Genomic DNA, 27,169 nt, shown 5'->3' on the forward strand with positions numbered 1-27,169 from the left:
TGATTGAATTCAAAGCTGTAAATTGAAGAGCAGCTAAATTTTGGGGCCTAGATTTACAAGCATACCCAGAAATGCCTTCTTGCTTGGAGCACTGTTTCCACGCTAGTCCAACCAGATACTTAATGGCTTTTAGTGAAATTTCTGTCCGACCTCAGCAAGAAAATGAATTTGTATGGGGAAAGTAGGAGTCTCCATCTGTGGCAGGACAGCAGAAAACCAGTACCAAGCAGAAACACTTTGCCTTTCATTTTCTCTTACAATAAATTTACAAAAGATGTCCTACATGATCCTATGTACGCTAGTTATCACACATTACATCATACCTACAAAAATTCGAGCACATAACTGAAAAGCCTGGAACTCTAATAGCCTGAAAGAATAATAATGTCCGATACATCATTTTGTCACATAGCTATGGCTCATGCTCACTCACAGGGTGATCTGATACAGTTCCCTCGGACGATATCACCTCTACATCAGGCTGTTCAGTCTGAGTCTTGCTAGAATCACCACTATCAGGTTGGTTCGTTTTGTTTTCTGGGAGCATGACCTGTGCATCGGGGGGCAAGCTCTGCATATCCATATTTTTCTGCACAGCACCTCCTGAATTCAAACATTCTACATGGTTGACAGATTTCGGCAAGGGAAGCTTGCTGTCAAGAAAGCTAGAGCTTGTCAGGCCCGAAGTAGATGGCAAATGTGGGCCTGGGGCCACACAGGAAGCTACCAGTTGAAGCACTTCAGAAGATGGGGACAAGCCCATGCTTGTTTTCTTTGATAGATTTAAAAACGAAGACGATGTTAGGGAGTGTAGCATGTGCTTATTAGGAAAATTTGGGTCAGATTCGTTCCATGCATGTCCTGAAGTTCCAGGAATTAAAGAGGGAGGCAGTTGAAATGTTGGGACTGGCTGAGCAGAGGACGAAGCAACAATGCAACCTGGAATGCTGCTTTTAAAATTCTGCATGCTTCCTGCAATGTCTTGAGGAAACTGCCTGAACATATGTGATCTCCGCTTCTTTTTCTTCTTCAGAGTCCGCCTTGGATCCTTTGGTTGGGTTGGAGGTGGACCCGGTATAACAAAAGGAGGAATGTTTGGCTTACTTTCTCCATATAGTACACGAACTGATTGAGCTATAGCTGATACAGTGGGTGGCAGCTCTGGTTCTGGCAGTTTAGCAGGAGCATGTACAGCTTCCCTAAGCCAATGGGGTAGCTTATTCTTTGAAGAACTGCTTCCAACTACTTCTTTACCCTTTGAATGTGAAATATATATCCCACAGTTATGATCTGGGAATAAAGCTGAACTAGATTCCCCATTTCCAATGTTATTCTGAGAATCACGCAATATAGTTAATGACCTATCCAGAAGACAGGGCAACTTCCCATACTTCATGTTGCCATTTTCCTCCTCCCGATGTAAATCAAAGCTGCTACAGCCATTCAAACCCAGAGAGCCTAAGTTGCTAGCTCCAAATGAATTGAGAAGAAATGGCATTTCACTAGAAAAATTTGAAGAGGGTCCTGCAGTAGAATCTCCAGCAAAATTTGTGCGAAATTTGTCAAGATTCCAACTTGGAATAGGCCCAAAATGCTCATTCTGCAAACTAAGTTGATCTGATGGCTCAAAATGCGGCAGACTCGAAGACGGGTCACCAAAGCCCAGTTTCATGTCCGTCAAATGAGAGTGAAATTTCGGTGGTGTAACAAGTCGACTACCATTCAACGCCCGTGCCATCATTCCCTCAGGAACACTTGGGAACAAGCACGATCTGGAAGATTGTGCCAGCTTACTTGCCTTTGGCCCTGAGAAAGGGGGCGCATCCAAGATCTTCAGTTGTTCCTCCTCCCACCTAGCAGCCAAATCTTCTGTAGTTTTATACTTGGAAAATTTTAACCTGGGGTCTCTAAGCATTGCATCCCAATTACCTCTACCATGTCTTCGAACACCAATCCATAGAAAATCAAGTTCATCTTCAGACCAGCCATCTGTTCTCAATTTCTTTCTATAGAAGTTACTTGATCCAGACCCAGTCCTAATCATTATGTTTTCAAGTACCTTCCTGTGGTTTTCAGGAAATGGTGGAAGGTTAGTTGGCATCTGACCCAAACCCAGCACGGGCAGTACTTCCTTGTCTAGCTGATTGTAAATTGGTACATCCTGAGAGGGGAATTTCAAACCGGGCAACAAAGGCATTGCTGGAAGGTCTCGCATAGAGTCATTTACAGCTTCAAGTCTGCCTCCAAGTGATAGGCTAGGTAATAAGTCCGGGTATGAGATTGGCATGCTTTTAGCAGGAACTGAGACTCTGGGCAGCAATTTCTCATCAAAAGGTAAATTTGGAATCGACATTTTTTCTTGGAACTCCGTAAAACTAGAACTCTCAAAACCATCAGAAGTCCTCCCTTGTGGGACAGTTGGAGGACACTGCAAAAGAATGAGATAAAAAAGGGCATCACAATCACATGTAGACAAAGTATACAGAAGTTGATAGAACCTATGAACTTTGCATGTGCGGTGTGTGGATGCAGGTGAAAGACAGAAAGAATACCGGACTAAACGGGAGCCAACCATCTGATAGGCTACTTTTAAGGTGCTTTTGCAAGACTTCTGCTGATGCATTGATCTCCTGCCGTTTTAAATCTGTCTCAATTGAAGTTCTAGAGGAAGGAGGTAGAATAAAAGGAAACTCTGGTCCATTTGCTGGCTTGCTCTGTCTACTATTGGATCTTGATGACTTCCTGTGTGATGAATCAAACAGATTGGCATTGGGAGCACACAGACCCAGAACTGGTAACAAGTTGTAGTTTGCATGGCCCATGCCCTGATTTTGTTGACTTGGAATGTTGATGTCAGGAGAAGGGTAATCGTGAGAATTAACCGAAAGGTCCAGATGACTGCTCATTTTATGCTTTGATACCCGACCCAGCCTTAAGGTTGAATCAGCCTTGCTCTTTGGTGTATCAGATGGAGGGGGAAATTTATTATCCTCGACTTCAAATACTGAAGACTTTTCTCCCACTGCTTGAAATAAACCCTTTGCGTGATCCTTGTCTCTCTCATTGGTGGGAGGAAATTGAGGCTGAGGCAGTAAGTCAGGTAAAGGAAGACCCTCACTGGGGCAGCATTCTTCAATAGCATTGCGCTGAGCAAGCCGTTCTTTTTGTCTAGCACGAAGCCTAGCACTGTCCAAAAAGAAGTAAATTAATTACAAAATCCAAAATTTCATAGAATAAGATATAAACTACTATATTAGCCTTCTGCGTGCATGACATCACCCACATATCAACATCTCCTACAAAAAAAAGGGCCTCACTTCCTTCGAAGAATGCATCCAATCCCAGCATTAGTTAACCCACCTTCTAAAGGGATTGTAGCAATTGTGGTTTTACACTTGGAATGGCTCTCCTATATTGAGAAAATTGTTCCAAATGGTTTTGATTGCTAAGGCCTTCAAAGTATAATTAGCTCTACCCCAACAGCTAAAAACCATTGGCATATTTGAAATGAAAATTCTGACATCATTACTATATATTAACTATTTTGTCATTCTAACAAATAAACTTTCACTCACTCACAAGCACATTATTTTCTTCAGCCATCAAGATCTCACGATTTTCTACTCAATAATAAAAAAATTCTATTATAATTAAGTATTCTACTGAATTTACTGCCAGTAGAAAATGCTCCAACCATTTCAAATATTAGCATTCCGTTGAATTGAGACATTAACTTAAAGTGATCACGGTGAAAAACTGAAGAAATTTTACTTACTACTTCATTTTCAATGCTCGTCCAGCTGGTGTATATTCCCTCTCTGGCTCTGGCTCCCGTTCCTCTTCACCACCACTCTGCTTCAAGACATTTGAAAATGGTATTGAAGAGAATGAAAAAAAAAATTGAATTTATAAAGATTACAATTGAGACTTATAAAGTCAAAATGTTATGCAGGAGTTTTAGTTTCTGCTCAAATGGGTAGGTGAGCAATACTTTAATTGTGCAGTATATAAATAAGAGCTCTAATTTCTGTTTCGTTGTGAGCAATGGAACAATAAGACTTCATCGATGAAGGTATCAATGAGCAAAGGACAGGCAACAAGCACGAGCAGGAAAGTTGGGACAGAAGAAAGATTTATTTGCCTTGCTTTCAGGTTGAGTGGTTTCTTGACATTTGCGATATGGCATTATATGGACCTGATAGATATACTATTCAATTTTGAGGAAATTGACGGAACAAGCTTTGAAGAACACAGTGTACTATCACCAACTTTTTATATGTTCTCAAGATTTTTCTTTATATTTTCAATCTAGGATGAAAGGAATCTAGAGAGAGAGATGGAGAGAAAAAGAGGTGTAGGCTAGGGATTTGATGAACAAAAAATTTATTAACATAAGCTTTTTTTCAAAAAACAAAAAGGCCTAATGAACAAAAAAAACCCAAACCTACATTCATTTTTCAAATTTAAGCTTCTCTAATTTTTATGAATGTTGGCCTAACCTTATGAATCATGATACTTGTAAGGGCTAATGACAAGAAAGCCAAACTGCTTGGTGATTTAAGGGTTTCCAATTAGGCAGGCTTGGCTAATTTCAGCAAAGTAGTTCCAACTTTATCCAAATGATCAAATATGAAATAAAAATTATATAAAAAATAAATTGCATATAATTTATATAAAAAGTAAAATTGTTACTTCGTTTTTTTTCCACTTGCTTTAACATAGAATTAATATAATTTTTCACAATTTTTGGTTAACTGGACAAAAATTGTCAAATTGAAACCATTTGTTGAAATTAAATTCAAAATTCATTGAAATTTTTATATTTTGTTTTTCAATCATTAGGCCAATTTGTAACAATATTGCCAAAATATCAAGTGAGAAATGGAAATGTACATGTAAAGATTACTTGTCATCTTAATTGACAGAAAAATACAAAATATTTTTTTTTTCCTTTTTTATCTTTATAAAACATTCTTTTATCTATCATTATTTTAGAAAAAAAATTAATATGAATAATTTTAAATGAAAAAATAACAAAAAAATATTTTATATGTCAAAGCATTACAAAATATTAAACGAAAAAAAAAATTAGGGGCAATTAGAATAGCTATGTAGGTATATTTCCTTTCCCAATTAATAAATTGGCCAAATATACCAATACCATAAGATTAGGCTAAAATTGAAAAGATCAATAAGGATGGCGATGCAAAATCAAGGAAAACTAGATTCAAGAATTATTTTGATTCAATTTTAATTGTGAAATTTAGACCTTTAATATAGATATTCTAGTTCAATTTGCATTATGAAGTTTAGGCTCTATTTATTTGCAGAGAACTAAATAGTTCTATAGGAACATTTCCTAAGAAAACTCACATGTATCATTTTTCCAAATAGAGATCCAAAAATTAGTTTTTTATTTTCTAAAATTTAATTAAAATTTAGGAAATAGTTTTAAGTTGTTCCTTTCAATAACAAAATTCCTAACCAAAATTTTTGCTGCAAATTTCCACAAGTAAAATTTATTAATTATCGAGGACAACAATAAATTAATAAATAATATGTTTAAAATATAAAAGAAAAATAAATTTCTAAATATATTTTATGATTATTTTTTAATTATGACCAACATAAATTTCTTTTAATTTTTTGATCAGAAAATTATTTTTTATTGTCAAAAAGTGAATTGGTTCCTATATTCTCCCTGATTTTCACGAAAAATGAAAATTGGAGTTTTTTATAAAATGGAAACCATAAAATTGATTTCTAGAAGTAAACAAATCCTGGTTTTCTATTATTTAGGACCTATGGTCAAATAGAAATATTAAAAAGTGGTATTAGTTTAGAAAATTTACTGCTCAACATTCTTAATGCAAGTAGTAAATTGAGAAATTGGAAATAGAAGCAGCAAGTAACGCATAGGATTAAGAATGATCACGCAAGTCCAAGAATACGTGTAGCACATACTGGAAGTAAAATGAGAGAGTTGATTAAGATAGTTTGGTCATATCTACACAGGACATCAAGTATCCCAGTACAAAAAGAGTAAATGTTAACCACATAGAAAGTTCCTAATTGATCTTTGGGATTCTAATTAGACTTGATTATAGAGCTTGATTATAGAAATTTTATTCTTACTGTAAATATTTCTAATTTAAATTGATTCTTTATATATAAATACTCAAATCTTATAAGGATCAATTCAAATGAAATAGAATTAAAAATACCTCCCAAAATTTTTCACGTTATCAGAGTCTTGCCAATTTAATTAGCATAGGTTTCAAATCTATCACATAAAGTTAGGTTAACTAATAAGTCAAGCTTTTAGGCGACTATATCAAGGGAGTGTTTAATACCACCCGTCCCGAAGAAAAGCCCATCAAATTTCCGGCCGATCTCCAGCGACGCGACCCCGCTCTGAGCACGCGTGTGTCCTCATGCGTCGCCACAACATTCTGTGTCTCCTTCCACGCGCTGGCACATGAACCTTACATTCTGTGTCTCCTTCCACGCGCCGGCACATGAGCCTTTCTCCGGCGTCCTTTTCTGTTGGTGCACCTTTTCAACCCTCTTTCCGGCATGTCGAGTCTCTGACCAGTCCTGTGTCGTGATTGGGTTCTCCTTTGAGCTTTTCAAAGTATTTTAACAGTAACTCAGTTATTCTTGCCTCTTTGTGATACGGGCCCCTTTTTCCTTTTAAAATGTCCAATAAGAAAAGCACTAATGGAAGTGATATACGTATTTTTGATACTGTTGTATGGATTATTGATTATGGTGCAAATATACACATGATGGGTTCCTCTAAACGCCTCCTTAATCACCTTCTATGTCTATAAAAGAACACAGTCAGAATAGCAATGGTTCTTTTGTTCCTACCTCTAGAACTGCATCAATCATCAATTGTTTGTGCTTCCAATATTAAGCTATCCTCTGTTCTCCATATTTCTCATTTCCTTGTTAATCTTTTATCTGTCAGTGCTCTTACCAAAACTCTTAATTGTAAACTTGAGTTTTTTTATGACCATTGTGTTATTCAGGACCTCTAGAAAGATGATTGGCTATGGTAAACTACATGATGGCTTATATATATTGAAAGGGAATCTAGATTTGAATTCAAATCAGGCTCTCTTTGAAAGAAATCAAAATATCAACCAGAAAATCATACAATGGCATCAACGGTCCAAGACTCAATGTGGTTCTCTAGTTTGTGATACTTGTGAGTATGCTAAACATAAAATAACCTCTTATCCCTCCAATAACAATGGGAATATGATCCCTTTTGTGACCATTCATTCTAAAGTTTGGAGACCTACTCAAACGGTGCTAATAGTTAGTTTATTATTTTTATTGATTGTTGCATTCGCATGATTTGGATTTATTTGATAAAGACAGAGATTAATGGTTTCTTACTTTCAATCTTTTCACACAAGATGGTTTTTTACTTTCAATCTTTTCACACAAGATGATTTGTACTATTAAATGCTAAGATAAAAGTTTTGAAAACTCATGGATGATTGTTTTTCTACTTATCTAGTCTAATGGGATATTGCATCAAACTAGTCGTCCTTACACCTGTGCTCAAAATGGTGTTGCTGAAAAAAAAAGTAAGAACCTGTTAAAAGTAGCTCGATCTCTCCTTTTTACCATGAACTTTCTAAAAACCTACTGGGGAAATGTAGTCTTAACCGCAGCTTATCTCATTAATAGAATATTTCTCAAAGCTCTTGCCTTAAAAGCCCTTTAGATGTGCTACAAGGGGAAAATGCACGTGTTTGTTTTGTTCATACTAGGACAAATGGGAAGCTCGATTCGAGGACTCTTAAATCGGTGTTTGTTGGGAACTCTCCCGCAAAAAGAGTTACAAGTGTTACCATCCTCTATCTAAAAAATACTTTGTCAGTATGGATGTTTCATTTAGAGAAAAGAGATGATCCTATAACTGTAGAGCATTTTACTCTAAAGGAGACTAGGGAGACTATTAGTGATTAGGAAAAGATATTTGGGCATTTGGATAAACCCAATTTAAAGAGATACTCAAGAAGTGACACAACAAAAGCAAAAAAAGGCATTGTGCAGCCTACTCAGTGTCACAAATCTTCCTCTTCTCTGTCTGTCTGCTGAGTCATTCTTAAATCTTGAGCCCATTGATGATCTAAATAAACCAATTGCTCAAAGAAAAAGAGTTAGGTTTTGCACAAAGTACTCTATTTCTAACTTATTTCTAACTCTCCCTTATGATTCTTTGCTTCCATCCTATAGAGTCTTTCCCTTATCTGTGTCTATCCCACAGGATGGATTGGAAGGAAACTCTCAAATATTCTAATTAGAAGGGAGCAATGATTGAAGAAATGAAAGCTTGGGCTAAAAATGAGATATGGGAGTTAATGTCTCTTCCACCTGAAAAAAAAAAAAAACCAGTTGGTTGCAAATGTGTTCATTGTGACACTTAAAGCAAGTAGATCAATTGAAAGATTCAAGGCCATACTAGTTGCCAAGAGATATACTCAAACTTATGGAGTAGATTACCACGAGACATTTATCCTTGTTATCAAAATAAACTCAATCAGAGTATTACTATCTTACGCTACTAATCTTGACTAGGACTTACAGCAATTTCATGTGAAGAATGCATTTCTCTATGAAGACTTAGAGGAAGAAGTGTATATGAAAATCTCTTTTGGATTTGCTTATGAAAAAACATAAAGGTGTGTAAGCTGATTTGCTGATGAAAAAACATAAATAAATCAAGAAAGGTGTGCAGGCTAAAAAGCTTTTGTATGGTTTGAAACAGTCATTCAGAGCTTGACCCTATTTATCAGACATCACAAAGGTAAAATTACTCTTCTTGATGACATAATAATGACAGAGGATGACACTGAGGTGATGACTCGGCTAAAAAAGTTTTTGACTCAAGAGTTCTAAATTAAAGATCTAGAAAAATTTCAATATTTCTTAAGAATCGAGATTGCTAGATCAAAAAAGAATCTTTATTTCTCAGAGAAAATACATTCTGGATCTTTTGAAAGAAAGAGGTATGCTAGGCTACAAACCACCAAAAATTCCCGAGCAATCACTAAATACAAGCAGAATTGGTGAATCAGTGGATGGACTGATTTATCTTTGGCATACTTGACTAGACATAACATATACAGTTAGCTTAGTCTGTCAGTTTATGCATAATTCTCGTGAGTCTCACATGCAAATTGTTTTTGTATTTTGCGATACTCGAAGTCTGCTCCTGGAAAAGGTCTCCTAGGTCATCTCTACATAGATGCATTCACAAATGCAGATTAGGCTGGATCCTTTGATAATAAGAGGTAGATAGTGGTTATTGAACACTTGTGGGAAAAAACTGTCACTTGGAGATACTAGATTACCTGGTATAAAAGATTGAAAAATCATCACAAACCTCAGGGACAAACTCCTCTTGTAATGTGACAATAAAGTTGTTATCGGTATAGCTCACAATCCAGTTCAACATGACCGAACGGAACCAAACACAGAGATTGATTGCCACGTCGTTAAAGAGAAGTTAATAAATAGTGTTTTAAGATTAGATCATGTGACTTCTGATGAACATGTGACTTCCGATGAACATCTAGCTGATGTGTTTACCAAAGGGCTCAGCAATACGACCTATCACACCTTGGTTTGCAAGTTAGGCATGTGTGACATCTATGCACCAACTTGAGGGAGTGTTAACCAACATAGAAAGTTTCTAATTAGAAGAATTCAGATCTTTGGGATCCTAATTAGGCTTGATTACAGGGCTTGATTATAGGGATTTTATTCTTATTATAAATATTCCTAATTTAGGTTAATTTTGTATATAAATACTCAAACCTTATAAAAATCAATTTAATTGGAATAAAATTAAAAATTGCTTCCAAAATTCTTCAGCAAAAAAGGGAAGAAGAGAGACCTAAGATGACATGGAGGTGAGTAGTATCAAAAGGCTTACAAATTTTGGATATTGATGTAAACTTGATGTAACGAAGCTTAATAATAAAAATGATCCAAACTTCCATAGATCCAAACCCAACTAGTTAGGGATTAGAGCTTAGTTGTTGCAAATTTGGGGATATGGGGATTTCAAGCCAAATTACATCAAGTTCAAAGAAATCATTTTTTTTTATTTAAGAAAATATTAAGGTGTAAAAACTTGTAAAATAAATGGTGAAACATGAAACTTTTGAGTTTATGCAGAATTTCAAAATCATTATAAAAATATATAAAATTAAAATTCAAAAAAATAATAATTTGGTAAGCAATATCACATGATATTTTTCCTAATATAATTTGTTATAGTTACAGTAAATAAACAAGGAAATATAGTTTTAACATATGGTGCATAAAGTTAGCATGTGATATGAAATTGTTAATCAAATATGAATTTAATTAATTATGCTAAATTTAACTCAAGTTTGTAAATTATTACTTATAAATACATTGTTTTATTCATTTTAAAACTAGGTATTCAATTATTGATCTTTATTATTGTTGAATCACACATCGGTTTGTCTCAGCATCAATGCATCAATAAAGAGACTGATACCATGTTAAATGTGGGTCAGACCTAACTCACTCAAAAATTAGCTCAAGAGGAGTACTTAAGCCACGTTACCCCTATCATATTCAACAATTATAATAATTCACCAAGTATCATTCAATGATATAAGAAAAAACGTTAAATTACACTGGTTGTCCCTAGACCACTTATATCTTTGATAAGTACATAATTATGATTTTTCATTTCATAGTTGCATAGTTTTGATGTGATTTATTATTGAAAAAAAGTATCGGCATATATCACGAATTAGAAATATAACTAGAACTATTTTTGTGCCAAATAACATAGTATTGAATGGAAATATAAAGTTTTAAAACAAAAGACAATATTATTAAAAAAAAAAAAACAAAAGACAATATTGATTTAAAAATTCAAGAAGCCTTTTCCTACAAGAAAAAAGGAAATTCAAAAGTTTTCAAAAGTATGAAATGTCTATATACAAAAATTCCCTAAATATCATAGAAAAGAATGTACAAAATCAGTTGCAGTTTTGGTTCTTTAGTTCAAAATGGCTTTACTACAATTCTCAGTTTGAGTATTGATAACGATCCGATCCACATCATAATAGTAAAGTTTCATTTGATTCCTACAATGTCAAGAATTTTCCAATTCTGAAACTTTTTTGCTTGGTTTTCCAATTAAATTTGAGACACGCATACCCGTAAGTAGTAGGATTAGTTATTCGTCGATTCCTACAATGTCAAGAATTTTCTTGTTCTAAAACTTTTTTGCTTGGTTTTCCAATTAAATTTGAGACGCGCGTACTCCTAAGTAGTAGGATTAGTTATTCATTGATTCCTACAATGTCAAGAATTTTCCAGTTCTGAAACTTTTTTGCTTGGTTTTCCAATTAAATTTGAGACACGCATACTCCTAAGTAGTAGGATTAATTATCCATCTATGAATACCTGAGTAACTTCTGCATTTGAAAATTACATCAGTTGAAAGCACTGTCACAATATGCATGTGTGTGCGCGCGCCTGAAAAAAGGGTAGAACTTTTTTGGTTATTAACCCTGTTGAATCCCACATTAGTTGTGGAAATGGGTAATGTGCCCCTTATATGGGTCATAGGCACTCCTCCCTCTTAAGCTAGCTTTTGGGGTGAGTTAGATCTGGCCCAAATTTAATATGGTATCAGAGCCTCCCATTCGATGTTGGGCCTCCTATAAATATGTCATGCACCAGTAAAATTCTTGGCGTGAGGGGTGTGTTGAATTCCACATCGGTTGTGGAAAGGGGTAATGTGCCCCTTATATGGGTCATAGGCACTCCTCCCCCTTGAGCTAGCTTTTGAGGCGAGTTGGGTCTAACCCAAATTTAACAAAGCCAACAAAAAAGTGAATCAGTTCAGTTTGTTTGATAGATCCCAAATTTTGAAAGGGTTATAAAACAGACATGAAATAAACACAGCACAGGGAGGAAATAAAATAAATTTGACATTACATCTCACGTCATCAAAGACACTCATTCTAGTCTGGTCTGCATATGCAACTAATGACTCAAGAAAGTGATTTGTTCACGTGGAGGAAGCAAATAATGTGTACCTCACTCAATGTTTCACTTGGATGTGGAGCATATGCTTCCCTGTAAGAAACAGCTTTCCTCTGGCGCTTCCCTCGACCAAGTGCTGCTTCCTCCTCATTTTGATATTTCATCCACCTAAAACCCAGTAAAAAAGGAAAAGGAGTAAATTATTCTGTAATCTAATTCTGACTAGAAACAGAAAGTTTGTATAAATAGACATGTTTGGTGTATGTGATAAAGTGTAATGGGATGTATTAGGGGGAAAGGTTATGGAGTAATAAACAAGAATTTTATTCTATCAAGGCGTAGGGAATCATAGACCTCCAGAGAGTAAATAGACTTGGCCACATAAATCTATATTAAGTTTGAGAATTTTACTGTGTTAAAGTATAGGAACTTAAGTTTGAGAATTTAGAGTTTGGTAATCATGGGATTGCTTGCAAAGAAAGAGGAAAATGAAGAGAGATGGATACTGAAAGAAGACTAAGTTATGGCCCTCAGCATCATACCCACAATTAAATTTCAAAGCTCCAAATTTTCAATATTATATTCCTTCATAGAAATACAAAATTTAATTAGAACCATATAAACCAGTTTCCACTTCCTAGATCAACAATAAATGATTAAATAAAAAAATTTTTAAAAAAATTGCAAGATCACTAATAGAACCAGTGCTGTGATACCAGCACTTCAAACAATGCCCACCACAATACTTCATTCCTTTCATTTAAAATAAAACCAAGGACCATAAAAGGTACACTAATATACACAAAATACCTAATTAAAACCTTGATACTTTTTTATTTCTTTAAAAAAGAAACCTCGATTTTTTTCCAGCCTTTGTAGTTTCCAAATCCCCATATAAACTTCAGAATTCTACCATAAAATGTGCTGAATGAATTATTAATGATTTTAAAACTTTTTTGAATTTTTATCTCAAAAATGATTTTCTTCCTTGCATACAGGTTGTCTGCAGAATGAATTATTAATTTCTTTCTTGCATGGTAAAATAACATTAAAATGTTATTTTATTATTTACTGAATATCAAACAAGGATATTCTCTATATAGAGGTAAAAACTCCTTACCTTGAGCGCAGAAGCCTGTCCCATTCATTTTCTTCAGCGGTAGTCACTGCATTATCCTCTTTTCTGTCTGAATTTTGTCCACAAATATCTTCAGCCACAACAGGAGGTGATTCAACCCCACCTTGATCTTCTGCTGTTTCATCATTCCATTCCACAGACTGCTTAGGAGAAAAACTGGGTTATTTTTTAATCAAACCAACATGATTGATTCTAGTTCTGTATTTCTAGTCAGATGATTCAACAGGAATGTAACATCCTCATAAATGAATAAAATAGCAAAGCAATTCCAACAAAAATACAACCAAAAGGTACGAACAAAAAAACACACAATGTACATCAAGGACCATGGGAAGCATTTGAATACCAAAAGTGAAGCTAATTTATGGTAAAAAAAAATAATGGAAAAGTTCAGGTAAAATCATGCAATCCAAAGATCCTCTTGTGAGTCCTACAGTCAAGATGCAACAAAAAACTTGCCATCAGAATAAGGCATGGAAAACAACATTACCAACTCCTAATATGATAGTCCTTACTGTTATATAGGTGCTTAATATGAAAGCAAGCCAAAAAATTTAAATACTTAAACTCCTGTAAAATTAATTTATAAATTAATGGTCCAATCGCAAAAATTGTTAAGACAATGCACACTTATTTATAAAGAATTATTATTCAGTTTGACCAATTAATTGGTTAGGAAACAACATGGTACAGGCAGAACCAGCTCATTACCATTTACGAGTAGGTTCAATTCATACCTTCTCGAAGGTAGTGACAATTAGCAATGAGTTCGAGTGAAGGTCGCTATAAACCAAAAACCATTGCAAGCATTCAAACATCTCAGTATTGACTCCAAATTACACACTTCAATGATTTCAGTTCTAGGCAAGCATTATAGTCAAGCAAGATAAATTCCACCAAACTTTCTAATGAAATAAAAATGCCAATTCCATTAGAAAACAAATTTGTTGATAACACGGACAGCATAGGACTCAAGAAATGTAATCTTAAGGCAGCATAGAGCTCAAGAAATAGTAATCTTAAGGTTTACAAGAATTTAGGATGGCAACCTTGAATTAATCAAAGAGATGTAGGACTAACGAAAATGTCAACCACAGGATTTAAACAGGACCACAGTTCAATTGATAATAAAGTGTGGCACTGTGTTTTGGATAGTGAAGAAACATTTCAATAAAATTAGCATGGCAGATATGAAAAATTAAGACAGATGTAATGTTTTACTTATATATATATATATACACACACACATATATATATGAGCTTTTTGTTGGATAAAAGCTAAGATTCAGGGTTTCATTTCAAGAGAGTTTACAATTAGCATTAGGAGGAATTTTCCAACAATCTCAATGCTTTTTCTATCATGTAATCCAATTCTGCCTTAAGTGATTCGTCTTTGACCTTGGATGTGATTATATCTAAATATCCAAGATTTTAAAGTTAGAATCTTGCAATTTGAATTTTAAAATAGGATTTCACGTAATTCAGGTTTGAAATTTCCCTCCATCAAACCGTAGAAACCTTCCATTAAAACCCAATACCTTTCATATCAAATTCCTCCACGATTAAGTGAAATCCACCATTTTCCTATAAACTTTGAGCTTAAGAGCATAGATTGTTAAAAGAGAAGGTGGCGTTGAAGTGAAGGAGAGCAAGGGGCAAGTTATTGTTTTATTTTTCTAATTTTTAGTTATCTTTTGAACCATTTTAGGCAAATACACAGAAAATTAATATAAAAGGAGTTTTAGCCTTCAATTTATATTTGTCAAGTATAAATTTTACGCTTTTGCAAGATAAAGTTTAAAAAATAAACAACTCTTGATATTAATTTTCATACATCAAATAGTATGTTCAAACTTAAAGTAAATTATTAATAATAATAGTGCCTAAGGATGATGGTTTTATTGTACTCATTTGATATATTTATATTTATTATCTAGTTGTGTATCTTAGTTTTGGTTGTATCTTTTAAATATCTATTTATTTCATGAATTTTCCAAATATTTTATTAAAATTTGCATAGCAACAGGCTGTTACCATTATATTACAACCGTGTGTGTTTCTGCTACTTGAGACCACAGCCATGAACATGGCATTGATCATGATTTAAACCATGCCATAGATGTTAAAGGCATGGCTAAGGTGCACTAGGCCTTAAACCATATGCCTCTGCTAGACTGGGACAACACAGCATCAAAGGCATATGCTTTATCCACTACCTGCTCTATGCTGCAAGTTGCAAGGTGCAAGGTGCAAGGTGCAAGGTGCAAGAAATACAAGTATAACAAGTTTCCATCACTATCCAACTCTCTCAGCAGTAAAGGCCACCTCAACCAGACTCAACTCTGCTGGATCTTCCAATATCCAGAATCAACACCACAGAGGCCATAAATCACTGGCAGCCCAGCACCAATCCTACTGTTTCCAAAATTTATGCACCTCAAATCTCTCTCCTCCCAACTCATTGCATGTCCACCAGTGCTATCCCCTCCTTCACTGGCTCACTCGAATATTTTCCTTATCATGCAATATTCCTGAAATATGCATTGAACTATCCTAGACTGGGTTTCAAAGCACAGACTCAATTCTCCTAAAAAATAAAAAAACGAAAGACACAGGTTGCCCAAATGTCCAGTAATTTCTAGCTAGCACATTCATTCTTGTTTTTATCAGTGAAGAGGCTTAAAAATATTATCAAGGGAAAAAGTTTAGGAACTTGATTTTTTTTTTAATCTGTTCGTGTATGTTAAAAATTTGGAAACAAATCCAATTAAACCCATCTGACCTAATATAATATTATTTTTCAATAATAAAATATTATTTTTTGATAATAAAATTTCATTTTTGTAATTTTAAAAATTATTTACCATCTCTATGTATTTGTTTAATTTTTATGTTAATTAAAATACTAATTTTTTGTTATTTCAAATTATAAAAAATAATATTTTATTAGGTTAGGACTTATTTGATCCTTGGTAGAAGTATATTGACTTAATTGGCCAAAAAATTTGAATTAGCCTTATTTGGCCCTTGAGCAACAAAGGCTTAATTGGACTGACTTCCTTAAAAATTTTGTGATTTCTATGAGAATTTTGTGCTCTTTTATTCCCATTGTATTTGGATGTTAGATATTAGTCGTGTTATGCTAATATTTTGAATTATGATCCATATTTAGTCTTAGTTTTAAACTTTTCAGCAGAATCTAATTTATTTTGAGCCCATCCCTTGCCCCATGTGCCTGTGATAGACATGCCCTAATCATACCCACTTAAAAACCCTCATTGTCCAAATAACTCCTTTATCTTTCTAGCTCTCAAACCAACCTAAAAATAGCCTTAACTCTGATATGCAAGTTGTCCTACATTGCCTTGCAGACTTTACTTTGGTCTTGTGTTCTATATAACAGCAAATATATATTAGCTTCCTATGTGCAACTCATGCACAGGGTACAATATAAAAATTTCAACATATTTATAACAAATCACCTTGACGGATCCAAGCATGTCATTCTCAAAATCCATTTCAGCAACATCAGCTATCCCAGACTGAAGGTTTGAACGATCAAGCAATTTTGCAATTGCGTTTTCATCCCAGACAATATTGTTGCCACCATCTGTACATTTATCCTTGTACACATCCCCAAGCCCACCACCCCTTTTCCTCTGCTTTTGCTCTATATCTATTACTGCATCATCTTTGTTGCTATTACTTTCAGTAATATCTTTCCCAATCATGCTAGAAGAATCACCAAAAAGTTCCTCTGTTCCCCATCGTAGAATATCTTCCACTTCCTTCTGCGATCCAGACTTATTCACGAAAAGCTGGTCAAGCATCAATTTCTTTTTAGCAAGCTGCAAGATGCGCTCCTCAACACTGGCACGAACAACAAGCCGATATACCAAAAGTCTATTCGATTGTCCAATGCGATGCGCCCGGTTCATAGCTTGGATATCAGCATGCGGGTTGAAATCAGAATCATAAATAATGACAGTGTCAGCTGTTGCCAGATTGATTCCAAGGCCACACGAGCGTGTTGATAACAAGAACACAAATCTGCTTTTGTCTTGGTTGAAACGTGTAATTGCTGCCTGACGATCACAGACAGATACAGATCCGTCCACTCTCTCATATGTTTTGGGCCCAAACTCTATAGTTAAATAATCTTCAAGTATATCTAGAAGTTTAGTCATCTGAGAGAAAATAAGAACTCTATGACCTTCCTTGTATAATGCTTTTAGCATGGAATGCAGCAGAGTCAACTTGGCTGAAGCTTTTATTCGCATTTCATGAAGGAATTCTACTGACCCAGAATCAGGCTCAGTACCTGGTATGAGGTAGGGATGATTGCAAATCTTTCTCAACTGCATTACAATGTTCAGCATTGATTGCTGAGCAACCCCTTTTCCAATGTTCCGTAATACCTGATAGTTCTTTGTCAGCATTGCACGGTAGTATTCAGCTTGGATAGAAGTCAACTCAACAGGAACCATTCTTTCTGTCTTGGGAGGGATATTTTGCATCGCATCCTTTTTAAGCCGTCGAAGCATATGTGGAGCAACAAGTTTTTTCAATTCTTCCACTTTTTCAGCAGTGGTAAGATCATTAAATTTCTCCTCAAATGAAGATAGAGAAGGGAATGAAGCTGGCTGTAAGAAATTAAGTAAATTGTACATTTCACCAATGTTATTTTGAAGAGGGGTACCAGTCAAGAGAACACGATGTTGAAAAGAAAATGTATTGAGCAAGCTGAACAGCTTGCTTTCAGCATTCTTTAGACGGTGACCCTCATCAACCACAAGCACTTCCCAGGGAACTCCACGCAAATAGGAGGAATCAGCAAGAACCATTTCATAAGTAGTTAAAAGAACATTAAATTTGTAAGAAGCAGTTTTCTTATTCATCTTATTTGGATCATTAGCATGCCATTCATATTGGCGAATTATGGCCCTTGCTTTTGCACACCCATGATATTCCACAACATTTAAGTTAGGAGCCCATAATGCAAACTCAGCTAGCCAATTTGGCATAGTGGAAAGCGGAACTAAGACCAAACAAGGCAAAGAAGCTTTAAACTCAAAATATAGTGATGAAATAAAGGCACAAGCAGATACTGTTTTCCCAAGCCCCATCTCATCAGCAAGGATCACATTTTTGGATTTGTTCCAGCATTTACGCAACCAATTCAACGCTTCAAGCTGATGGGGAAACAATGTGCCTCCTTTTAGTTCCTTAGGCTGCTCTGTAAGAGTAACAATCTCATTTTGATGACTATCACCCCTCCCCTTTGTCAGATCATTCCCCATAGCATCTTTTTCCAGTGTTTGCCGTTCTAACTGATCAAACATATCAATCATATGTGGAGATTTTGACAGAACAGGTTCATCCACTCTTTCCCAAGTGCATTCATCATAAGGTAGACCAGTCCATTTCACAAAAGCTTCCCGTGTACCATCTCTGGAAGTACGGAGAGAAATTATACGCTGAGGCTGCTTCCACTTTTCCTCACATATATTTATCACAGCTGTTCCATACTTTCCCTTGTAATTTTCTAGCTTTCTCTTTGCAAGAACTTTCAGCCGAGATTCAGAAATCCAAGCATTGTGTATATGAGACTTCCCTACCCATTTAACTAAGAATTCATATGATGTTGTCTCCCCATTATTACTACATGCTGGTTCAATCTTGGCAGGCTCCTGAACATTTTTTTCATCACCACCACTCATTTTCATTTCCATATCTGCTTCTTCTCTAACATTGGTTTCAGGAGATAAATGTGGTTCACAATCTTTGGAAAATTCAATCATATCTTGACTTTTGGTAGAAACATCAACATTTTCTGTCAGCACCTTTTCATGTTGTTGTGCAAAATCTTCTGTGCATTCTGTGGACTCATCTTGATCTTTATCACTTGGGCCTTTGGAACCTGAATCCTTGTCATCTTTCCCTGCTAAATCAATGACATTTCCTCCTTTACAATCTTTGTTAGCAGATCTTTTATATACATTTATTTTATCCACTCTAGTGTCATTCTTCCTGCTTTCTCTCCTATCAAATCTTTGCTTGATGCCTGGAGAGCCCCCGACAAGATTTTCAGCAACTACTACATCTGAATCAATATCACAATTAGAATTTTCCCCTCTATTTTGTGTTTCTGGAATAAGCAACTCCTTAGAAGGCAGGTCATCTGTAGCAATCAAAGAGATATTACGGGAAGAGCTAGAATTATCATCTTCAATTCGACATCCCAAAACCCGATCAACCTGTGATGAAAAAATATATAGCACCATAACTTGTAAATCATCACAAATTCTCAAAAGGTAAGCATTTTTCTATACCTATAGACTGACAGAAAAATTCTACGAATTTTCTTAATACAAGTTGACTCACCTGTTGAACTTCAAGGATAACATCTTCACATATTCGTGTTCCATCCATAACCCCGCCAGTCTTACCCGACTCAACTGATGGGTGCACAAGTTCCTCAGGAAGCTTCTGATAAAAATAAATATGTTTAATTGTAATAAACAAAAGCATAAAAGCAAAGATTTTCAACCTCAACTAAAGCCATAGAGATGATACTGGTGAATTGACAAAAGAAAATACTAGCCTGAAGTAGATGATAATGATCATGAAGTATGAAATTTAATCATATATGTGAAAAAATAGTTTAAACAAATTCGGAGCCAATAAGGATACCATCAAGAACAAACTAAAAAACCAACTTATACATCACATATGCTCAGATCATGAGTGGAACTTAGATAGAGAGATTCTGTGTAGCTTTAAAGTTAATACCTAATGGAGCATAAAATGATGAAGGCTATCCAATGAAGAGTAGAACAATGGAACAAACAGCAACAAAAGTGCTCAGAATGCTGAGGCATTAAAGCACACTAGCACAGTATGATTTACAACCAGTATTTTTTTTAACTACAAAGTTGTTTTATGCTTTGAGAAGAAATTTCAAATAAATCCACCTGGAAGTTGGAAAGAAAAATGATCAGAGATCCCAGTGAACATAATAAATAATCCAGTGAAAGAGAGATACCTCATTCTTTCCCTGTGCATCTAAGCTCTTGGTTCCAACATCATTCTCTGATAAAGATTCAGAAACTCTGTGAGTGCCAGTTTTCCTTTTCTGGTGCAATTTACTAGTTCCAGAGGATGTATTATTGGCTTTTGATTCCCATTTCTTAGAAGTTCGTCTGCCCCTGTCAGTCCTATGCTTCTTTATGCTGTCCCCATTGAGTTCATGTTTTCTTTTTCTATCTTTCTTAGAGGCAGCACCAATTGCAAGTACAATTTTGCTTCTTGGAGATCCATTGTAACAAGAAAAGTCATGCTTTTCATCAGATGCTTCATCATTTGGCCCAGATTTTGTAAGTTTAGAATGAGATAAAGTCTCCTCAGCATGAGAAGTTGACTTCTTGTCTGCAGGTGATGCAGGTGGAGACACTGCAGATTCCTTTGCATCATCAGCATTCACACATGATGAGGTACCCTCTACACAGACTAGGAATGGATCACTTGGCTTGGTACTAGTAGATTCATCCAAGGAAGAATCTGCTTCCTTTTCACAGGATTTAACTCCAAAAGTTAACACATCTTTCCCTTTGCTAGAGGACCTTCGTTTGGAGAGAATGGAGCTTCCAAATATCTGGGATACTTTTTGAGTGTCAGATGACTTAATTCCAGCCTTAGAATTTGCTGTAACAACTTTTGTTCTAGCCCGCTTTGAAATGGAATCCAGTTGGGTAATGGACTTAAGTGGATCATTCTTCTGAGAGCACTTTGGACATTGCCACTTCCCCATTGGGATGCGCTTCAAGTTATGAATACGAAGATCAAAATTTGGGCCGGATGATAGCATTCATGAAATAATAATAATCTTGCAGTACTTTGAGAATACATTAACTGAAATACGATAAATTAAGAAACATACCTTAAGAGGTGGATCAAGGCACTGAAGATGGTAGACGCTTGGACAGCTATCACAACACAACAAGTTGCCACCAAGGTCACAGATCACGCATTCATAGTAATACTGGAAAAAGAGCAGGTTTAAAGTCAAGATTTCAGTGGTAGTGCAAAATAATAGAAACCGCCTTTTAACAAGGAAAAAAACCAAGATGTTAGAGAACTCCAACACTCAACCATCACTCAACTTTAATCATAATGATGATCAGTAATTTGTTTAAAAAACAAGGATAAACCAATCTTGTAAGGTATAAATGCTAACAAAAAACAGAGGACATGGAAACCAAAGTATCAACTTCAGCATTGGAAACTCACACAACAAAGAGAACGAAGCGGGCAAAAGGAAGGAGAAGATCAAGAAAGGGTAAATATGAACTCCACACAACCACTTATCCAGCAGAAGGAAGAAGTACTACATGGGAAGCATGCTTGCTGGATGCAACTAAATGTCTCCACCATGGAAACAAATCAAACAACTCCATTCCAGTTTTCCTTTTGCACCCATCTACATTCTTAAGCTTGCATCCAAATAAGCTAGGAAGAGCCAAATTGATCAAATCGGATTGATTTGAAGAAATGTTCTTTTCAACCAAAAAGAAGATTCCTTGGTTCTATATTTGAGTAATGAATATTTATTTGTAATCAGATACGTACATTAACAAAAGCTGAGACAAGTTGTTTTAACTTTTAACCCTATTGATTGCCAGTTAAACTCAAATTTGTTGAAAATCTTGTTGTGGTGTGTGCCTGATTAGTCATACCATGGACTATCTGCTTTTTGTGGCATGAACTTTAAAAGACAATCAATGGAGCTTAAGGTGATAGAAGCATCTGCATGGATCGACACATTTTATGACACAAACTTTTTAATAGTCATCAACAGGGATTTCTATATAATTCTCTATGTAAAACAAAGACCCATGAAGACCAAAAATATGCAACTACTCACTTCTCATCAAGGAGTTTTAGAATATGCTTGGAGAAGTTACCTAAGCATTAAAGAGAATATTTGATAAACTCACCCCATCATTTCCTTTCTTCTTGGATGAAGATAAATCAGAACTTAATTCACTCTTGGCTCTTCGTTTAGCAGCCGAAGTACTCCTGGGAGACTCCAAGGCTGCTAACTTCTCTTCTTTACCATTGGCAAGGACTCGTCCATACAAAAGCTTTTTCCGCTTGCGCTTCAAGACCCAATTTCTGTTTATCATTTTGCTAGTCGTGGAGCCACTATCCTTCATCTCTCAGTCCTCTGCATTACTTTCAGAACTAAAAATGACACAACCATGCCATGCATCAGTGAAGATACAAGAAGGCTCTACAAGTAAAATACAAGCAAATAAAACCCTCTATGTGCTTTCCCAATTTAAAGGAGTTAACAATAAGCAAACAGCAGAATCAATACAAAAAATTGAATAAGCATCTTTGATATCACCTACAGGCTACAGCAAAACCAATAGAGGAAGTACACGTTCACATTTGTTTGGTACTTCTAATCAATTAATTTTTATAAACTGGTGCTTGTGTTATAAAAGGTATTAAAGAAATTAATGCAGAATTGCCAGGTGAACGATGCTCAAAAAGTTCAAAAACAGCTAATAAGGCCAACTGTAAGTCCAACTAAAGATGATGCCAAAGATTGGCATAGCAAGCACAATCAGGCCACAAAATTGAGAGCCACACTGGTGTTTCAAAGTAAAGCATGAGCCTGTATGTTAGCAAAAGCGTCTGATGAAAAATGATTCTATTGTCAGTAAAGATCAGCACAGCAGCAGCAATTCAGTTTCATGACTAGATATTGGCAACCAACCAACCTATTGTACATTGCTAACTTTGAATTGACTTGGTGGCACAAGATTAGCAGTCATTAGCATGTTTCTGGAAAACCAAATAGAATCAGCTCAACAAACAAATACAAACCCAAAAAAATAATTTTGAAAAAAAAAAACTACTTACAGTAGAACACCCTACTAAATCAATCAACCAGATGCTCTGCAATTTAATCTTAAATCATCTAAATTAAAGAATTAAAATAATCAAATGTCAATCAAACACATTACTCACAACAAAAGGACTGCCAAAATTGAACATTCAAGCACGCACATTTACCCACAAAAAACTCAAAAACCCCATTCCATCAACCATTCAATGACCCCACATACTTCTAAAAGCCAATTATCAAATCACTGCAAATTCCCAAATTATTCAGCATCCATCAATAAAGTAGCCATAATATCTCTCAAATCAAGCAATATCATCAAAACATAAACATCATACCACATGAGAAACTAGCTCAAAGTTGAGAAATTGGAAAACCCACAGAAAGCTTAATCAATAACCAAGTATAAACAAAGAAATAAACAGTAAAAGCTCACCAATCTTTGGTGAGAACAAAAAAACAATACAAAGGGTGCTGTATTCCCAAATATTAAGAGATTGAGAGAAATAAACAGTGGGTAGAGATATGCAGAGAAATTAGGGCATAGAAGCAGACGAGCGATATGAGAGATACGAGGAAGAGAGAGAAAAAGTAGGAGACACACACACGCCAACAAATGAAAAATAAATAGAGGGAGAGAGACAGGGACTTAAGGAAATATATGAGAGTTACAATCAATACTTTTAGAGAGAGAAAGAGAGTTTTCTTAGAGAGAGAAGCATACGATACGGATTCGCCGGGGTCATAGGACGGGGTTTACACTTCTGACATGGCAGCGCATGAGAGAGAGAGAAATAGAGAGGGAAAGCAGCCCATCAAAAGCACCTAACCACTGATATTCCGCCACGTGGATTAACCAGAGCTCATGTTTGCCAAATTTTCCTTTGCGCTTTTCTTTTTTTTTTTTTTTTCTCCTTTCCTTTCTTTCTTTTCGCTCTCATTTTCCCTCCTCCCAAACTTGGGAAATCTCCATAAGAAAGGAGAGTGAAAGAAGACATTCAACAATGGCTGACTTGCTCTTTTATGGTTACCATTTTTGGTATGATTTCTGCTCTGCTTTGGTTAGAAGAACTATGGAAGCCTTCCGCTTCTGATGGGGTGGCTCCTTTCATTAATCATTACTCGTATGCATTACTTAAATCAAATCAAATTATTACTGTTCATCTCATCATTTTGGACAAAAAAAATAATAATTTAAATAAATTTTTATATTTTTTAAAATAAAATTTTTCAATTAAGAATAATCAAATTTTAATTGTAAATAAAAAAAAATTATGTGAAAATGGTACATTATAACTTTGCTATAATTAATTAAAATTACCTGAGAAATATACTAATATAATATAAATAGGATTTTCTAATAAGTATTTAAAATTTATTAAGAACCTATTTCAGTTATTTATTCAAAAAAAGTCTAATTATTAAATGTACCCTATAATTAATAGTTGATAAATCTTGAGAACCGTTGACTAATAAAACCGTATATTATATAATTTATTGTACCATCAAAATAAGTAAATAGTTATTAATTTATTATATAATATTTATTTATCATATATATTCATTTTATTACTTCAATAGGCAAATAAAAATCAAATAATATCAGAAAACAAGAATTTTGTGTAAGAAAATGGGATAATATGATATGTACTGAAAAAAACAAAATAAAATGACCTTTAGAACTTGTAGCAATTTAATATTCTATTAGTTTAAAAACAACTATTTGATGTTTTTACCAAACTGATATAATGTTTTGATGTTTTTGCTGAACCATTAATCTAAACACCCTTATAAATATACACTAGTTGTTTAACATGTATTATGTAACATCCCATCCAATGGGATATGAAAAAATTAAGCATATAACTCAAAATTATTAAAATAATTTATATTAAATTATTTTTTATAAAAATTATTTACATCAATTTTAATTCAACTATTATAATTGATGTCAAAATCACTTTAAAAAAATATTATTTGCGTCTAATAAGTCCAAAAAAAAAAAAAAGGCTATTTGTGGACTATATAAAACCAACTACACATTAGCAAATTACAATACCCAAAACTTCGCAATTGTATTTGATATGACACAACGAGATATTTAAATCGAAGAGAATGTAACATCCCATATTGATAGATTATGAGAAAATTATGAGTTATGCTGTGGGCGCACGAGTTCTTTAGACTGATCTTATCTTTTTCTACACTACTACGAGATTTAGATATTTTTTACTCGATAAAGAGCGAAAAAAAAGGAGTCACTATCTTGGTGAAAGCAATGATAAATTAAAGGCCATGGTTGAGCGACCTACCATAGTAGAGATCCATTATTTTTCATATTTCATGACAAAATAGTCTAGATTCGAGATAGTGAATATGAGAGAATGAAGATATTAGACATCCTTTTTGTCTAAAAGTTACTATTTAGAACCAGCACTAGCTCCTTATATTATTTCTTATATCGTGTATTAATATATTTTTAATAGAAAATCCTTTTACGCGAACTCGTTACTATATGCCCATTTATCACACTATTACCTATTTCATGCGCATTCTACTATATGCCCATTTATCACACTATTACCTATTTCATGCGCATTCTTCATCCTAAATATGTAAAGTTTCTAATTGACTTAAGGTAATAAAATTACCATTGTAATACCCGGCTACGTCAGACATCGGAAATTCTACCGTCCGGTGGAATTCGGGGATGTCAAAGATTTCTAGAAGGGTATTAGACAGATGTTTTAACGGTTTGAGTAAGAAAATAGTTGAATTTGAAAGAAAAAGGGTTATGGGAACAAAGGCCAGGTTCGGCCGCCGAAGTTAAGTTCGGCCGCCGAAAGTGCCCAATGTTCGGCCCCCGAAGGTTAAGTTCGACCCCCGAAAGTTGCATGGTTTTGCATGCAGTTTCGGCAGCCGAAACTGGGGTGGTCGGCTAAGTTGTGCATGCTCCTCAGTCCGTGGTTTGGCCAGCTGTTGCCTCCAGATCATGGCTAGAGGATAAGGCCACGTCTCCCATGACTCATCTGCAAGCTTTTATCAGCTTAGGCAGAAGGTTGGTCGTGACTTGTGTGAGTTGAATGTTTTTGAGAGAAAAGAAGAGTTGTGAGGGTTTGAAGCTTTGGAGGAGGAGTTGCTGAGTTTGCTTGTTCCTCTTCTGATTTCAGGAGGTAAGGGACGTCTTTAAGTTTGTTTTAATGAGTTGTACCAGTTTTTTAAAGAGGTTCTGGAAGTGTATGCATGAGTTGCATGCTTAGGTTAGTTTTGATGTTTTAATGGTGAAAGCATGATTATATGTTGTGTTAGTTGTTTTGTTGGAGTTTAAGTTGTTTTAAGCTCCTTTATGCTTGTTAAAGTGTTTATGCATGTTTTAGAGGGGTTAAATGCATGTATTGAGGGCTGAGCAGGTGATGGAGGGACTGGCAGGCGTCCTTGTGCACGAAACTGAGTTCTGGATGAAATCAGGTTCGGCCGCCGAAAGTCCAAGTTAGGCCGCCGAACATGCCTGACTTTAGTCTCTGGAGGAGACATTCGGCCGCCGAAGGTGCTGCCGAAGGTGCCCTGTCCAGCCTTCCTTTGCTTGTTTTGCATGCATGTTTTGAGGTGTTGTAGAGGGGTTTTGGGAAGTTGTCTAAGAGATGTTTGGCTAAGGTATAGCGTATGTTTGGTACCTCATTTACATCCTCCATTGTAGGATTGGACCCGAGGAACCGCAGAGTTTAGCAGTCGTAGCGGTCTCAGAGTTAGAGGTAGCCCAGAGTTAGCCAAGCAGTGGCTACAGGTGAGTGGAACTAACTGTACTATTTTACATTCAGAAATGACACGAATCTAGCAGGATCCATGCATCATAAAATGCCATGTTATGTATTAGGTTGTATTGCATTAGATTCCACGAATATGCTGCATTGCATAAGCTGATATTTGTGTGGATGAATGTTGGATGATCCTTAGCCCTTGATAGAGCACAGATACAGAGTTATGGCATGAGATAGCCATACCAGGTCGCCCCTGGATAGTCCAGGTCGCTCCTGGTACTATGAGTGAGACAGCTGGGC

General features: G+C 35.3%; 1 protein-coding gene across 5 annotated transcripts; it reads right to left on the reverse strand.

Moving 5' to 3' along the window:
* Nucleotides 1-220: 220 nt before the first annotated feature.
* On the reverse strand, nt 221-24,182 carry LOC110603595 (protein CHROMATIN REMODELING 4). Of its 5 annotated transcripts, XM_021741370.2 has the most exons (12): nt 23,548-23,816; nt 22,987-23,050; nt 22,195-22,441; nt 21,138-21,239; nt 20,244-21,017; nt 19,583-19,687; nt 16,681-19,455; nt 13,181-13,338; nt 12,114-12,228; nt 3,776-3,855; nt 2,553-3,186; nt 221-2,428 (listed from the first exon to the last, which is right to left on the reverse strand). In XM_021741370.2, exons 3-12 carry the CDS (start codon nt 22,411-22,413, stop codon nt 413-415), a joined length of 6,978 nt encoding a protein of 2,325 aa, XP_021597062.1. In that variant the 5' UTR covers nt 22,414-22,441; nt 22,987-23,050; nt 23,548-23,816; the 3' UTR covers nt 221-412. The 5 variants fall into 5 exon arrangements, with proteins under 5 accessions (XP_021597062.1, XP_021597063.1, XP_021597066.1 ...); XM_021741371.2 differs by lacking the exons at nt 22,987-23,050; nt 23,548-23,816 and adding an exon at nt 23,836-24,182; XM_021741374.2 differs by lacking the exon at nt 22,987-23,050 and having other exon boundaries at nt 19,583-19,684.
* Nucleotides 24,183-27,169: the final 2,987 nt, after the last annotated feature.

This window comes from Manihot esculenta, chromosome 16 (genome assembly GCF_001659605.2).
Source record: "Manihot esculenta cultivar AM560-2 chromosome 16, M.esculenta_v8, whole genome shotgun sequence".
Taxonomy (NCBI): Eukaryota; Viridiplantae; Streptophyta; class Magnoliopsida; order Malpighiales; family Euphorbiaceae; genus Manihot; species Manihot esculenta.

What these genes read in the sequence shown, in the direction of transcription:
- LOC110603595 (XM_021741371.2), bottom strand. Translation starts at nt 22,413, where the DNA reads ATGAAGGATAGTGGCTCCACGACTAGCAAAATGATAAACAGAAATTGG. An exon ending in ACATGCTTGGATCCGTCAAG is followed by an intron (nt 13,339 to 16,680) that starts GTGATTTGTTAT and finishes TCTCCTAAGCAG; the next exon opens with TCTGTGGAATGGAATGATGA. An exon ending in CAAGTGAAACATTGAGTGAG is followed by an intron (nt 3,856 to 12,113) that starts GTACACATTATT and finishes AATGTCTTGAAG; the next exon opens with CAGAGTGGTGGTGAAGAGGA.